The 17,160-nt window shown below is 36.1% G+C and overlaps 1 protein-coding gene across 2 annotated transcripts; it reads left to right on the top strand.

The window, feature by feature from the left end:
* The first annotated feature begins 1,440 nt into the window (after positions 1–1,440).
* Positions 1,441–12,915, top strand: lgalsla (lectin, galactoside-binding-like a). 2 transcript variants are annotated; one of them, XM_042424744.1, is made up of 6 exons: positions 1,441–1,519; positions 4,224–4,268; positions 8,153–8,221; positions 9,444–9,532; positions 10,814–10,997; positions 12,307–12,915. In XM_042424744.1, exons 2-6 carry the CDS (start codon positions 4,230–4,232, stop codon positions 12,448–12,450), a joined length of 525 nt encoding a protein of 174 aa, XP_042280678.1. In that variant the 5' UTR covers positions 1,441–1,519; positions 4,224–4,229; the 3' UTR covers positions 12,451–12,915. The 2 variants fall into 2 exon arrangements, with proteins under 2 accessions (XP_042280678.1, XP_042280683.1); XM_042424749.1 differs by lacking the exon at positions 1,441–1,519 and having other exon boundaries at positions 4,164–4,268.
* Positions 12,916–17,160: the final 4,245 nt, after the last annotated feature.

Here is a 17,160-nt window from a genome sequence, read left to right as displayed (position 1 = left end):
AACACCTGGCACAACACACACACACATGTTTAGGTCACTTTTGGGGACATTATGTAGAGTTACATTCATTTCCTGGAGACATACCTTAACCACTGACCCAAAAATCTGCTTTTTCCCCCTCAATTGGGGACACAGCTGTTGTCCCCAATTAACAGGTCTTTAGTCTCGAATTTGTCCCCAAAAGTGGCCTATGACAGACACACAGCTGTATAGCAGTATATAGGCTGAGGCTTTCTCACCGCACACACCTGGCACAGCATGCACAATTTTTAACGTGTAACAAAATATAAACAAGTTATTTTGGGAAACATTTTGTTTGTCAGATCATCTCATGGTCTTATTTTCCTGTTCTGTTCATCATAAGCAAGAAAATAGATAAATTGTGCTTATTTAAAACTTAAAAATGATTTGTACATTGTAAGATAAATGTGGTGCAAAGTATATAAAATGTCAAAGTATACATATATATATTATGGTTATTGATGAGTAATAAGTCACTTAGCAGATAAAACATTTTACTGGATGATAATTAGTGTTAATGAATTCAAACACGAACATTAAAGGTGTAAACCTTTTCTAAGACATTAGGAGGGTTCATTCATATTAAAATACTCCACTTTTTTGTGATTTTCCCACAAAAAAGTGCAGTTAAGTAAAAAATAAAATATCAATTTATTTTCAATAATAGATAGAATGAGATGAATAGAGCTGTTATTGCTGCAACTACCATTAAAGGGCGAGTTCACAGTTTTTCAAGTGTCTTAAAACAACAGTCAGGAGCCCAAATGAACATTAAAGCTGTTTTTCTTTCTGTAATCATTCCTCCTGTTCATACTGACCATTAGAAGATCCCTTCATAATGACCTTACAATGGAAGTGATGGAGGACAAAATCCACAGTCCTCCTTCTGTGCAAAAAAAATGTATTTAAAAGTTTATCTGAAGCTAATATGAAGCTTCAGCGTCCAAATGAGTCAAATCAATTAGATATCTTTCAACATTACAGTCTTTTTAGTGCCAAAGTTCCTCTTTTTGTTACTATACTTCCACCTGCAGCTCAACAGGGAAACACTGTCCGAGGAAACACAAAGAGGGAATTTGATGCTAAAAAGACTGTAAATGTGTCAGATATCCACTTGATATGACTAACTCAGACTGCTGAAGCTGAATAGAAGCTTCACACAGACTTTTAAATGCATTTTTGCACTAAATGACTTCTCTTTTAATAGCCAGTATGAAGAGGAGGAATGATTACAGCGAGGAAAACCTCTTTCATTGTTCATATAGGCTTCTGACTGTCTCTGTCCCTCTGCTGCTGCTGCCTGTGTTTCCTCTCTCCTTCAGCTCGGCCCTTTCCTCTGACCTCCTTCCCTCCTGCTTCCTCCCATTCTTCAAATCCCTTCATGACCAACGAAAAGGAAAGTTACAGCAGGACAGTGATGTTAGGACAGAATGAAGAAGAAGCATAAAGACAGATAGAACAATTCCAGCAGAAGTTTCGAGCCTCAGCTGCAGACTCGGTGAGTGTTTTTGTTGATTTTTGTAAAAAAAAAATATCAAGTCACCTAAAATGTAGTACTTAACCTTCCCCCCATGGACAAGTAACCACAGCAACCATACTTAAACCTGACAATAAATCACCAGTTAGCGCTAATTTAAAGAATAACTGGTGATACTCTACAGATGAGCCTGTGTTGTGGGTGGAGCCATAAATTCTACTTTTACGAAGCTTCTACATTTTCAGTATTTGTTGACATTGTCAGATAGGTGATAATCCCACTTTATGTTCATTATTGAGGTCGTAGTGGGTGGTGGTGTACTGGAGCGCGTTATATAGTAACCACCCACTACGACCTCAATGAACACTGATGAACTCAAGTACCCCGTCATTGACACCGTCCGTTGTGTTCATTTGAATCAATGTTGGACTGGATGTGATCCAGGACTGTTGGCCAACTGAAGCGATGTGTTCAAGGAGTTTCAGAAGAGAAAGATGTCTCACCTTCTCACTTCCTGCCTTGAAATTGAGATCTTTCAGCCACTGAAGCTTTCATTTATCCACTACTATTTCAACTGTTCTGCCACTATTTTTAAGTATCTATTTCAACAATTTATCCAGTAACTTAGCAACTTATTTCAGCTGTTTATCCTTTACTTTAAGTCAGTGGTGGAAGAAATAGTGAGATCTTTTATTTAAAAGTATTAACAGCAAAATGTACTTAATGTATCAAAGTAAAAGTACGCATTATGCAAACTGTCTCCATCTATCACATATATATTACTGAAATATTAATACTGATTTATTGACATGTGCATGTAAGCAACATTTTAACCCTTTCATGCATGAATTATGATAACCTCAGTCAGGATTTTTAAAGTGTTTAAAGTGTTTTTATTCCTCTTTAAGCATGAAAAAAAAAATATTTGAACTTAGTTTTTTTTTTTAAACACACATTTTTCAAGGAGTTCGTCCAACTTAGTGGACAGATGATTAATCGTTCTCCCAACATAAAATCAATACTTGGAAATTTTAACAATTGTATTACTCCTTAGTTGTTACTTGATGTTACAAATTTGTATTTATCTGCAAGGGTCTATTACTATAGAAGGATTGGGAAAGCATTTCCGGCCGGCAGGCGGCCATCTTGGCTTGAGAAATTTGTGTTGCACTTACAAAGGCTGGCCAATGGATGGCAGCATATGGGACGACACACTAGAGTCCACTGTGTTGGCTGATGCATATATAAGAAAGCGGCTTTTGAATAGTTGTCCACTGTAGTGACCACTATGCATGAAAGGGTTAAAGTTGTCTACGTGGAGCTAATCTTTACAATTTATGACGTTGGGTAGTCTAATCTATCACAATGCTTTTTTATCACATGTTTTATGTATAAAATATTGATCTGAAAAGTAACTCGTAACTATAGCTGTGAAATAAATGTAGTGGAGTATAAATACAGAGTAGCATAAAATGGAAATACTCAAGTAAAGTACAAGTACAGTACTTGAGTGAAGGTATTTTCCATTTTAGCTAACTCTTTAGGTCTCTGCTCACTTGCACAGTAGTTTTCACGCACTCTCAATCATAACACATAGTGTTGAAGTGTTACAGTTGACTCAATATATGGATCTTTGAAAAAATACAATAATAACTTCTTTAACTGAGCTTCTCTGCAATGTTACCAATGTTTCCTGCAACTGCATAACCAAATGTGTGCTGAAACCCAACAGAGTCACTATTTCCTCCTGTTTGTTTGTTAAAAACTACAGTGACCAGCTCTTTAAGGAAATAACTGAGACTTTAAAAAAAGAAATATATGTATTAAAATATATATATATATTCATATATATATATATAGCTACAGCACGGTACTTTTGTCTTCTAGAATTGTGAGTAATTACAGAAATACTGTTGACACTGTCGACACCTACAGGTGACCTGCTGCTTTACAAACACTGTAACGGCTATTAGACAGAGTTCCTGAATAGAAGGACGGTATCTTTATATTCATATTCAAATATCTTGATATTTGCATTTTACATCCTAAAAATACTGGACTGAGAACACAGCGGGGGCAACGATGGAAATAAGTCCAGGACTTTATTGTTCTATCCCTAGAACAATATCTAATATATTTTAAAATATATTAGAGTGTTGTCCATAAACTTTAACCTAGAACTGTTGAAGCTTTAATGTGAGCTGTTGGACCGAACCACCAAACAAAATCACTCTTTTCACTCTTGTGAGCGGCTGTGTGAACTCTGCACTGTGTCTATTATCAGATGTATGGATTGTCTGTTTGCTTTTTACACACCAACTGATCTGAAGTTTTGACCTCGTTCGAATAAAGATCCTGAGAAACATTTTTGTTTTTTGTTGGTGTTCCGGCTGAGAGAAATGTTCTCCAACCTGGAGAGGATTTAATTTTGGGGTTTTGCCTCCAGTTACAGCCTCACAATAAGCCCACTTGTTATTGACCTGAGACAGAAAGGCATGCAGGGGCAGCTGATTATCAAAGCTGTGTGTGTTTGTGTGTGTGTGTGTGTGTGTGTGTGTGTGTGTGTGTGTGTGTGTGTGTGTGTGTGTGTGTGTGTTGGAGGGTAGAGAGGCAGGTTGAAGCTTTACGTCAGCAGTGATTCAGTCAGCAGGAGAACGTCGGGAGGTGGACAAACCGGATCTGCAGCTCATCTTCTGTTTCTCTGCTTGTTTGTTTTTTGCTGCAGATCAACATGGCTGAAACACACAGAGTGACTGCGGGAAGCAGGAAGGTGAGTTTACTCTGAACTGAGCAGCAGGCGGCAGGTTTACAGAAAAACCACCTGCAAGCAGCTGAGACTTAACAAGGTTCAACCTGACAAACTGATTCACTGCTAAACTTTTGTGATTTTAGTTTCATTTCTCAGGTGACAGTTTGGACGAGAAAAATGACTTTTTCTTAATACTGAAAGTCAACCTGCTGCCAACTAGTGTCAAGCTGACCAGACTAAAACAATGCAACTTCCTCTCAAAATTACCAATATTGAAGCCTTTTAAAAATCTATGCATCAGTATTTTAAAAATCTTATCTCATAGCAGTTCAGAAGGAAAGTACGTCTGCTTGCTGCTGTTTTGTTTTGTTTTTTTACCTTTTCACAGTTCAAGTAAAGTGATTTATAGGAACAATATCTCCAGTTTGAGAATAAATATCTAAATATCTAGATCCTTTACTTGAGTAAAAGTACCAATATAACGGTATAGAAATACTTCATCACAAGTAAAAGTCCTGCATTTAAAGTTTTACTGAAGTAAAAGTAAAGAAATGTCAGAAAGTATCAAAAGTATTTGTTATGTGAAAAATATGCGACTGTCTGTATTATATTATTGGATTATTTTTTACTGATGCACTAATGTGTAAGAAGCATTTTACTGTTGTAGCAGATTAACATGGAGCTAAGTTCAAATACTTTATATACTTTTGGGTTTTTTCTTTATTTGTAACGATGCATCATATCTTGATGTTTTATATTTAAAGAACATCTGCAAAATATAACTGTCAGATAAATGCAGTGGAATAAAAGGCACAATATTCCTTGCTGAAATGTCATGAAATACAAGTATAAAGTTGCACAAAATGGAAGTACTCTAGAAAACTACCTCAAATATACTTTCCACAACTGAATATTACACAAAGAACGATGTAATTAAAACATACTGGATGCCTCAGCAGTGTGTTTTTAAGGTTATCTTATCCATTTCAAAACAGTTTGTAGTTTCAACACTGAAACTGACTCTTTTAACGACAGTAGATACTCTTCTTTGTTTTCACGTCTCCTATTTTTAAGCTACGAAGATTTAATTTTTTCCCCTTATTTTACTCATCAAACTAAAGTTTTTCAACTTGATGTGTGAAACTTTTTTTTTTTTAAGCAGGGTGCTCATTTTAACTGCTTTTATTCTGAAGGCGAACCTTAACAGTCAGTTTCCTGTTTCATTCTGACTTGACGCAACACGTGCTGGTCACAGGGCGTGACGTCACGCTTTGAATTGTGTGCTTAGACCTCATAGGTAACGCTTCACTGTAAATCCTCCAGTTTAACATTTATAAGCATTTTATAAACTGTTAATTAATGTTTATAATGCAGTTATAAGCAGATATAAGAACATTTTTAAGGGTTTATTAACAACAATCATAACTTCTCACATGAAAACATATTTTATATCATAACTGTGTTTTACTATATTGTATCTATATTGTATTCATTATCTGTTTAAACAGTACTACAGGAAGAGTTATAGTTGTTACATTAATACAATTATCTGCTTATAACTGTATTTCTAGTGTGTTATAAACTATTTATTAACTACAATATTTATATACTGATTTTAAATGGTAAATATGGGGATTTAAAACAAAGTGCCCATATTAAATAAAGGTAAATAAATTACATTTACACTTTCACTGTTTTCATAGACAAAGAAAAGGTTTCATTTAAAAGTTTAATGTGGTTGTTCCATATTCACAAAAACAAGTTGTAAATTGTTAGTAAAATAGTGAAGTACAGATTTCAAATGTTTCCGTGAGAAATCATTAAATGATTCAGTGGAAAGTGTCTGTATAGTACTGTATGTCTGATCAGGGCCAGTTCATCCTCTCAGGGTTTAAATATAGAAGTACAGAAATGCAAAAATGAAACAGTTTGTGGACCAGAGAGAGAAGTGACGCAATTATTAAAGTTTCAGTTAACAGTGTATTGTATGTACAGTATTGCCAAACAACTTTAACATTTATCAAATTATCACAAACTACTACTAACCATGAGCCCCTGGGCCCCCTCAGGTAGTAAGTGTTATTTCCTAATTGCTTATACCTAAAATGTACAGATTCCCTTCAAACTTTGCTTTTGTGACCTGGACAATGATATTGTGAAATTTACTTATTTCCATTGGAAACATGGATGAATTTGCACATCTTCATTCACATAAAGTCAGAAAAACATCATATTGTAGGAATTTGTACACTCAAATAGCTTTATGACTTTATGGGGGAATTAATTATTATTGTGCACAAATCTAACATGAAATTATTTGTCCAGCGACATAACTCATAATAGAGTAGATATAATAATAGGGAAATAGTCCTCCTTGTTTGCCACACAAGAGAGGTCAATTAGAATTATGATTGTTATTAATCTTAATTATGATTTTGCCAGGGTTTAGGTTTTTTAAGGTTAAGTGACTAAGATGCAAACACAAGAAAAAACAAACCAGTCCACACATGAAAAGTTTCAATTGGAAGAGAGGTCCTGGTTTATGCTCTCATGCTCTCCTAGGCTTGATCCTCAACTCATGACTCTAGATTCTGAGATTTCACCCTTTCTGTTCTGAGTCACATCTTCAGACTAGCAAAATGCAAGCTTTCCACCGGCATGGCTGTAACCAAGAAGACAAAGTGAAAAGCAAGAAGAAACCAGCAGCCAGCAAAAAGCAGCAAAAGCAGCCTATAGATCTCAGATAAAACACTGTTTTAAAGTTTGGGTCTGTCTGCCCAAAAGGTACATCCTGGCCAATCCCAGGGGTTGCAGAGTTCTGGGGGAGCAGCTCCTGAACAATTCCTGAATGTGGTTATTCTTTTAATTAAAGTATTTACAATTTAACAACTGCATGATTCCTAATTTTGCAATTTTGATGGTAGCTTTAGTGTTCTGAAAGTGAAACAAGCAGAATGGTACTAAACATGATGTTAGTGTTATCAAGGATGATGGAACTATGTTTGTGGTACGTTACTTGGTTTGAAGGCAGTAGAATAAAAGTCTAACTAAAGTACATAACAACACATGTTGTGCTATACACACATACTAACATACAATATTAATTGTTCTTACACAAAATCTAAAATTAAAACTGTGTGTGACTGGCTCTTAGAGGTGAGTTACGATAACCAATGGTGGGGGTCTTTTATCCAAATGGGACTATCAGTTCACACTGGGGTATGAACTGGTCTTCCCATCTTGCTGGCTCTTGTAGCTTGAAGGATCAATGGTGGTTTGGGTCAGTGGTCTGGTTAGGTGACCATGCAGGAGATCTGATCCTTTCTGTTTGTAGGAGGTTGTTTAGATGGTCAGTGAGGAGTTTGGGACTCTCAGTTATATATTATTAGCCAGCATTCCTGGGGCGTTGAAGAAAGAGCTGGTCTGTTGTTTGAGGCTTGTGTTGTCTGCCTTTGAAACATGCAGGGACTTTACCCTACATATATATGAATCAAAATTAACATTTATTTATACTAAAGGTATACAAAGTGACCACAGAAGATTTAGAAGAGAGTAGTTTTTCAAGATTAATGATTATACTGTAAATCACTTTCACAAATCAGCCTCCAGTTATAGTCTCCCATCATCATATCTGGTGATTCATATGTTGTTTTCTCTGACTTTATGTGAATGAAAATGTACAAATTTGCCCGTTTTCCCATTCAAATAGGTACATTTAAAAATATCACTGTCCTGGTCACATTTGGCAAAGTTTGAAGGGAATAATAACCATTTTCTATACTTTTTTAGGCATAAACAATTAGGAAATAACTTCCCGACCTTTCCATGTAGAGTAGTTTCTGGAGGCACAGGCTGGATCCACTTGAGCAAACATTACTAACGTTATTTTGATGTTTTCTTCACAGAAATGGAAAATTGGAGGAAATGAGATTAAACCTGCCGGCTGGTCCGACCGAGATGCTGAGAGAAATCTGGTAACATCGACCCTGAAATCACACGATAATCTGACAAACAGACCCAAAATTACAATGATGAAAATATTGAATTGAAAAGTGGCAAATATTTATATTAAATACAAACCTGTATGATAAATTGTTTTGTGATTTTATAAAAGGAAAAACAAATTTTTAATATAATTTAGTAATAAACATTAATCCTATCTATCATTCAAGCTGAATGAACAGTAAATGTGATCAATTATAAACTTTATTCGTTGCAGGAAAATTAATGTATATTGAAAATGTACAATGACAGAAAAACTTAAATAATTTGTTAAGTGACCTGATAAAGTAAAGCAACTGAAACAGACTGAATAAAGGAGAATACATTTTTTATCACTTCCACTTTTTTTAAAAATCATATAACATTTATTTTTTAACCTCCACAGTTGGATTTTTTTGTCAGGATTATTTTTGAAGTTAAATTCTGACAGAATCAGGGCCGCTGTTAGGAATAAAAAAATGACATTTTTAAGAATAAAGTCTTAGTATAAATTTAAAAGGTTGTAGAGAATAAAGTCCTAATTTTATGAGGAAAAAGTCATGATATTATGAGGCGACTTTTTTCACAAAATCTCTGATGCTCTTTCCCCTTGTGGCTTCCGTACACATCGTATTTCAATATACAGTATACTAGTATTTTTAATTTTATGGGAAATGACATTAATGGCTTTGTATTTTCATTGCTTTTATCAAATCACCATTTTATTCTGATCACTTTTTCTTGTTTTCAACTCACAAACATTGTTGTCTTTTTTTTTTTTTTGGCCCACCACCCTCCCACTTTAGGGGACATAATACTTTATTCACTGTGATTTGCTGGCTTTTTCTTTCCCACTCTGTTATTTTCTTCATTTTTAACTTATACATTTAAACTTCATATTCTTCCTGATACACAACGTTCATCTCTTAACCTCTGAGCAATAGACAGAACAACAACAAAGTAAAAAACATCAAAAGTAAAAAAGGATCAAACTACAAAACACCATCACAATGAAACAGACATGACATAAATACCACAGAGACAGTTACTGAATGACTGAAAAGGAAATTAAATTAGTTATCACAATAATAAAAATAAATAAAAATAAATCTTATTATTATTTCCACCCCAATTGCATCCAAATAAATCTTCACACTTAGGATACATCTTCATCTTCATACAAATGTGAATATGTGTGTGTGTGTTTGTGTGCAGGCGGTTCCTTTCAGAGGTCACATCACAGGTGGGATGCGTCCGGGGAAGAAAGTTGTGGTTTTTGGTGTTGTGGACGCCCGTCCTGACAGGTAAAAATCCCTCCGTGTAACATTTTATTTAATCTTCTCTCCTGCGGCTGTTTGTCTTGTCAACACTTTGGCCCAGAGGAAAATATCCTGACATGCAATGACTAATATCTGTGGATAATCATGATCCTCAGAGGATGAACCCTAATTTACCTAACCCATTATGAACTTTGCCACAGGACACCGCTGTTTCCCCGCTGCTACCTTATTGTAGTTATTATTGTAGCCATGACGATGAAGGTGACCTAAATTTAAAGGGGACATATTCTGCTTTTTGTGATTTTCTCTTATTTATATCCTGTTATGATCTTGGATGTTAATCTTGGTCAAAGTTCCAAAACTTGAGGTTAATTGTATGTAGAAATGCTGCCTGCAAGTCAAAAGTCAGGGCTTCAACCTGCTCTGATCGCTTCGTTTGTAACGGTACCTCGCCGACGAGCTGTAGTTTAAAGTACAGACGAACAGCGGTCCGTACTTTAAACTTTGCTGCTGAGGATGTTCACATTGTCCACTCTCATATTTCAAGACTAATGATGTTGTCCTACTGATTACTAATCCTACAGATTAGAAAACACGTACTGTGTCTCAAATCTCATACTTCTGAACATACAGTTAACATTTTGAGTGCATAAGTGCATTCACACTGAGAAGTAGGGGAAATGCAGTGCACTGTGAGAACCCGGATGGTGCACTCAAAACGGTCAAAAAGAATGTGGAACTATGGACACTTCTCGCCCTCAATGGTCGCCATCTTGGCTACGTAGTGGAAGGGGAGGGACCACTTTTCAAACTGGAAATGGTGCCCGAGTACGTTGTAACTACGGTGAACATCTCCACATTATACAAATATACGTTATACATGTGTTTTTTGTCGGATATAAACCATCAGTATGTGTTTTGGGTTAATTTAGTAGTCTGTACTGATTTGATAGGGCGAACAATAAAGCGAATGCTAACGCTAGCTAATGCTAATTTGCCATCGTCATTTCCTGTAAGTGCACAATGGCTGTGTTTGATTTGAGACAACACTACCCTGTCAAAATTTGCGCACTACGCCAGTAATATATAGTGTACACAGTGTACTACATGAAAGTGTACTAACAGAAGTATGTGATTTGAGACACAGCTATATGTTCTATATGTAATGATAGTTGGGTTTTACTTACAGACAACTCTACTTTTACTCTCTACTCTTAATGTTTTTTAATAGTTTCTACTTTTTATAATTGTTCGGATAATGTGAGTCCACTATCTAATCATGGCTGGTCTTCATGGCTCTGTTAGGTTCTACATGGCCCTGACATGTGGCTGTGGGACGTCCAGGGAGCCACCGCCTGATGTGGCTCTGGAGCTCTGCGTTCGATTCAGGGACCGCCAGGTTCTGCGGAGGGCCTGCGTGTCTGGATCCTGGGGTGACGTCGACAGAGCCGTCCCCTTCTTCCCCTTCATCAGAGACCAGCCGTTCAAGGTACCAGCATGAATTTCTCCAGTTTTATGGTATCATTTGAGTGTTGTCTTATCAGAAAAATGGCAGATTTTACAACCAAGTGTCAGATTGTGAGCAGCTACGGAGTCAAACTTCTCAAAATTCTCAGGAGCGTGATAGTTTGTAGTCCTAAATACCAGAAGTACGATTGGTTCCCTCAACAAATTTCCAATTATTTTTTCACACTGAGTTTTATAATTCTAAAGAAAATAAGGTCTGAGGAACACATTAGCCCAAAAACTTTTCTTTGTATTTGTTCTGTGACATAAAATCACATCTGTTTGATATCTCAGTCGTAGATTTTGAAGCTGTACAATGTGAGCTTTTTATTAATATTAGGTATATTACCATAGACTGTATAAAAATATGGACGTAGTTACCGTGACGTCACCCGTTGGTTTCTGAAGAGCGGTTTTGAAGCTCAAAGCGAGCCGCTCTGGCCGTCGCCATCTTGGCAGTGCGTGACGCTGCCTAACTCCCAGCCAATCAAAAATGGGCAAAGAGGCGGGCCGAATGGCTGAAACAAGCCACCTAGCGGCTGGTGGACCTGTCACTCAAAGCAGCCATGTCCTTCATTATGCATAACTTTACGGCTTAATAAAATATAAAAGGGTGAGTTATAAAAAAATTCACCCCCGTACAGTTGTCATGAAAGAGGAAATTAGCTACAGAGACCAAAACCGTTGTTTGTACCAGGCTGTAAACATGTTTATTTCTGCTGTAAAGTTGGACATTTTAACATGGGGGTCTATGGGGATTGACTCGCTTTTGGAGCCTCAAGTGGTCATTCAAGGAACTGCAGTTTTTGGCTTCATTTTACAGCCCCGGAGGTTGCCGCTTGTATATTACTTGTTCAAATATGATGATAGCGTGTTAATTTGTGGAGATTATTATTTTACTTATGTGTGCATGTCAGAAGTCTGTGTTCACTCATTTTCTTGATTAATCAAAAATCTGAGCAGAGTCACTCAAGCTAACTTAAGGAGGAGATGTAATTAAAATAATTTCCAACCAAGTAATTGAACTTTAGATGGGAAAAACACATCAGACATAAATTATTACATCAGGGTTTGGGAATATTTTTAACCTGGTCTGTTTAGTAATTTAACAGACTTCACTCCAACTCCCCCCCTTGTTTCTGTTGTTTAGCGTAACTAATACTAATGTTGGAATCTGACTCTTAACTGTTCTCCTGACATATTGATTCATATTAAAATGACATTTCATTTGTCAGGTTTCACTTTATGTTATATTATATTAACATCCTCCTGCGTCTCGTCTGTTCTCACAGATTGAGATTCGCTGTGAACAAAGTCGGTTTCGTGTCTTTGTGGACGGACAGCAGCTGTTTGACTTTTACCACAGACTGACGTCACTCAGCGACATCGACACGTTATGGATCAAAGGCAGCGTCACCATCACTAAACTGGCTTGAATGAAAGGACCTCAGGAGAGAAGGACCAGAACTCTCTTTGGGTCATAATTTGTTTGTTTGTCACCTTTTCTGATGCTGAAGATCTTAGAGGAGGTTTAGGTAGCTGAACAAAAATCTTATTCACTTAATGACAGATAATGAACACAGATAATGAAGGAAGTGCAGCACTGATCAGTAATTAAATCACACTTGATTTCACTGTAATTAACATCCTTCCTCCTCCTCCTCCTCTTGGATATCTTGACTCTTTAACTTTGCCTTTAAAGCTAAACAACTTTTTATATTTTTATATTTTAGGCTTTATATATTTTACTTATAATGACTTTGCTGTTGGGAAAAACAATCCGTAGGCTTCAACACTTTGGAATGTGTTCCAGTTTGGTTCATTAATTTCTGGGAATTTTCACAGAATGTCCCACATAACTGCCAGTTATTGTTATGTAAATAAGACCAGAGACTAGTTCTCCACAGAATATTTGGAGAACATCCCATGATGATTCCTGTAAGTGACGTGTTTTGGTGACATTCAAAGAACCACACTGGACAGACTGGGACACAGCTACCACTCAGGGCACTGACATTGTTTTGTCTGGGGTTTTGTGGGGTTTTTGGAGCTTGGAGGAGTTAAAAGAGCACTCCATAAGTTTAGCATTGCACTCTTATAACACTGTCAGACTCATGATGAACAGTTTTTTAAAAAAAAGGATCAAAATTGATGCAGCAGAACCGGAGATATCGTCCTTTTTATTCCACACATTCTTCGTCCTCGTCAAGACCTGGTGCCTACATTACCCATAATGCAACTCGACTTGATTCACTTGACTGTACAGATTCGGGTGTGTTATGCTAGTAGCGGCTAATGTATCGTGGAGCTACAGAGGTCTGCTAACCTCACTACTTTCTAACTAAACACCCACAGATTGTTCTTCATTTTTCAAACTTCAGCCCCAACTGACGCTGACTCAAGTGACATCTCTGACTCAAGTGACATCACTTGACGCAATTTATCAGATTTCACACAGCTCCCCCCGGAGACATTAAAGGCTTTATACCACTTTCTATACAAAGAACATCTGGACAAACACGCTGAGGTGGAAAATAACTGCAGTTCACCTTTAAACCTACAAATAAAAACATACAGATGTTGGGTATTTTGAAGGCTGGGTACAGTATTTTTTGGCTCCATATATATATATATTTAAATAGGGTCAAAATTAACATGCAAACAAACAAACAAAAAAGAAATAAATGATTCAATGTCCAGAATTTTAGTCAGTGATTAAAAGGGTTTTAAACAGCATTTAGCATGTTTTACAGTAAATATAATTGAGCAATTAAATGAATCAATAAATGAAAATGTGTTTAGGACAGTTTTCTTAGGAACTACACTGAAATATTCATGTAACCTAAAAATACACACACACACACACAAATCCATAAATTAAGATTTTCAAAAATTATTTTGAATTTTAATGCATTTTGTTGTTGATTGGTTTATCTTACTGTCATTGCAATGATTGTTTTATTGATCTCATAGATTTTTAATGATGTTGTAAATTTATCTTCATCTATCTATCTAACACATGTTCAGCACACAGGACACAACTACTGCATAATGTTACCTGCATGTGTCTCTCAAAAGAACACAGAGTGAGATTTACTGAAGTTATCACGAGAAAACAAAGCATGAAGATAATGACACAGAGGCCTTTGTGGCCTTCTGCAGCAAGAACATTGTTTAACAGATTATGTGCCGACTACCTCAAACCACATAGTATATAATGTCCTGCTACTGCTGCCGTCCATGTATATACATACATACATACATACATATATATATATATATATATGTAGAAGGATAGTTGTATAGGAGGAATACATCTTTCTGTTTGAACATACTGGCTTTTTATGTCTGTTCTGTCACATTTTGTTTGAAACCATCCTGTGAAAACTACGGAAATTCATATTGTACACATTTTTGTGTATTTTACAAAACAATCCTACTCTTCTAGAAACAATGTGCTGTGCAGCTGTTTGTCACAGTGATGCAAAGTAATTTACTCAAATATTGTATTTAAGTACAACTTTGAGGTACTTGTACTTTACTTGAGTATTTCCATGTGATGCTACTTTCTACATTTCAGAGGGAAATATTGTACTTTCTACTCCACTACATTTATTTGACAGCTTTAGTTACTTTTCAGATGAAGATTTGACACAATGGATAATATAACAAGCTTTTAAAATACAACACATTGTTAAAGATGAAACCAGTGGTTTCCAACATGTTGAGTTGCATAGCATTACCAAATGGGTGAGAATGAACAAATTAGTAATTAACTTTGCCAAAACTAAAGGTTGTATTTGGTAATAGGAATGTTCTTGTTAATGCCACTGAACTTAATCTCTTCCTAGATGGGATATAAGTTGAGCAGGTCACTAAAACCAAATTACTGGGTGTCAAATTAGATTTAAATTTGTCTTTGTCTGATCAGATTGATCACATTGTTTGCATATTTCAAGAATACATCCTGCATATGTTCCATCTTCTGTTATGATTGATGTTGTTTGGTCACTTGTTTGGTCACACCTGGACTTCTGCCCAGTTATTTGATCAAGTGCTGCTAATAAACATCTAAAATAATTTCAAATTGGACAGAACAGAGCAGCCAGATTAACTCTTCATTGTTCTTTCTGTGCTAATGTGTATGAAATGCATAAATGATTATCATGGCTATCTGTGGAGGCTAAATAACAATATTGTCTTATGTTATTCATGCAAAATGTAATAAGGAATAATACACCACACTTCTTTCGTGAAAAACTAGTTTATACTGGTTTTTGTCTTGGGTATAATACACATCAAGTGAGTACTGGTCATCTGGTGCCAAATCCACAAACAAATTATATGATGAGAAGTTCTTTAAAGAGCTTCTTCTGCTTGGAATATGTTGTAAATTTGTGTTTCTACTTTCATTGTAATTGTTTATGGTTTCATATGTAGAGTCATTTTGCTTATTTTCTGATCTTTATATTTGGCTTGTTTTGCCTTTTTTTGTTTTATTGATACAGTGTGATTTTAATTATTGTTTGTTTTTATTGTTGTTGTTTTTGTGTGGACCCCAGGAAGACTAGCGACCACTTTGTGGAAGCTAATGGGGGTCCAGATAAAGAATAAAGAATAAAGAACAGTCAGGGTCACATTTCACATGTCTATGAGTTAACAGCTCCACCAAATAGTGATTTTTCCCTCTAAACTTCTCACATGCTTTCATTTCAATAAATGTTCAAATGATCCAATATTTCAGCAAAAATCAAAGATTAGAGAAAAAGTCCAAAAACTGAAAACAGATTTGTGTATCAGAACTTTGTTTTTTCTTCTTTCCTCTCCCATTAATCATCTCACCACCCCTCAGATTTATCTGCTGACCCTTTGGAGGGGCCCGACCCCTAGGTTGGGAACCACTGGACTAAACCAGCTAACAATAGTTAGCTTGTGGTTAATTTATTAAACATTATTTATACAATAGACCCTAACCCTTTTCAAACACTAAACAGCAAATTTCCAAACCAGATTTTGTATCAGTTTATTTAAGGATGTTGTATATACTTAGAAGCATAAATGAGGACTTTCAAATATGCAGAGACGAAGTAAAACAGCAGAGTTCAAATGTATTAATTATCCTTTATTGATTGTTTGCACAAAATACTCATCAGAGCACATCCACTTTATTTTCATTCTACCACAGTCAGCATATTTGGATTGATGTATATTAATATTTGAGGTGTCCTGAATGTATATTTTGAACTTCAGGTGCTTCACAGAGTTGAACTCATTTCTCTCTCACTCAGCTTCTCTCCCGTTTCACCTGTTGCTGCGTTTAAAGGGGATGAGAGGAGCTCATGTGATTGGTTATTATTGAAACTCGCCCAGACTCCACCTGCTGATTCTGTATTCCTCCCACTAATAATGTATTCAGTCTCTCCTCATGTTGCGCCTGGCTGCACCTGGTTTGTGCCAAATCTGATGATCAGGAAAATTGCAAAAATGTGTTCACATCACACATCACATCCACATATGCCAGGAAGTAAGACTTGAATCTGCACCTGTGCCCTAATGCAGGAAAAAGGTTTTATGGCTGCGTCATTACAACAAACAACAACTGTTGTACATCACTGCAGACACATTTCCCTAAAATTCAGTCTGACATACCAAATAGTGATTTTTCCCTCTAAACTTCTCACATGCTTTCATTTCAATAAATGTTCAAATGATCCAATATTTCAGCAAAAATCAAAGATTAGAGAAAAAGTCCAAAAACTGAAAATACATTTGTGTATCAGAACTTTGTTTTTTCTTCTTTCCTCTCCCATTAATCATCTCACGACCCCTCAGATTTATCTGCTGACCCTTTGGAGGGGCCCGACCCCTAGGTTGGGAACCACTGGACTAAACTAGCTAACTGTATATAAAGTAGTGTAAACTAGCTCCACCTCCAGCAGCTACAACAGTAACATGCTGCTCTAACACTGATGCTTCACTATTAATAATCTAATGATGTCATATATAATAATATATCAGTCAGAGGGACCAAACCACTACTTTTACTGCAATACTTTAACTACATCAAGCTCATAATACTTATGTACTTTTACTGTAGTAGGATTTTTCATGCAGGACTTTACTTGTAATGGAGTATTTTACATTTC

The sequence above is a fragment of the Thunnus maccoyii genome, chromosome 2, assembly GCF_910596095.1.
Source record: "Thunnus maccoyii chromosome 2, fThuMac1.1, whole genome shotgun sequence".
Lineage (NCBI taxonomy): Eukaryota > Metazoa > Chordata > Actinopteri > Scombriformes > Scombridae > Thunnus > Thunnus maccoyii.
Note: the sequence above shows the minus strand (reverse complement) of the source record. Positions and strands in the feature narration are given on the sequence as shown.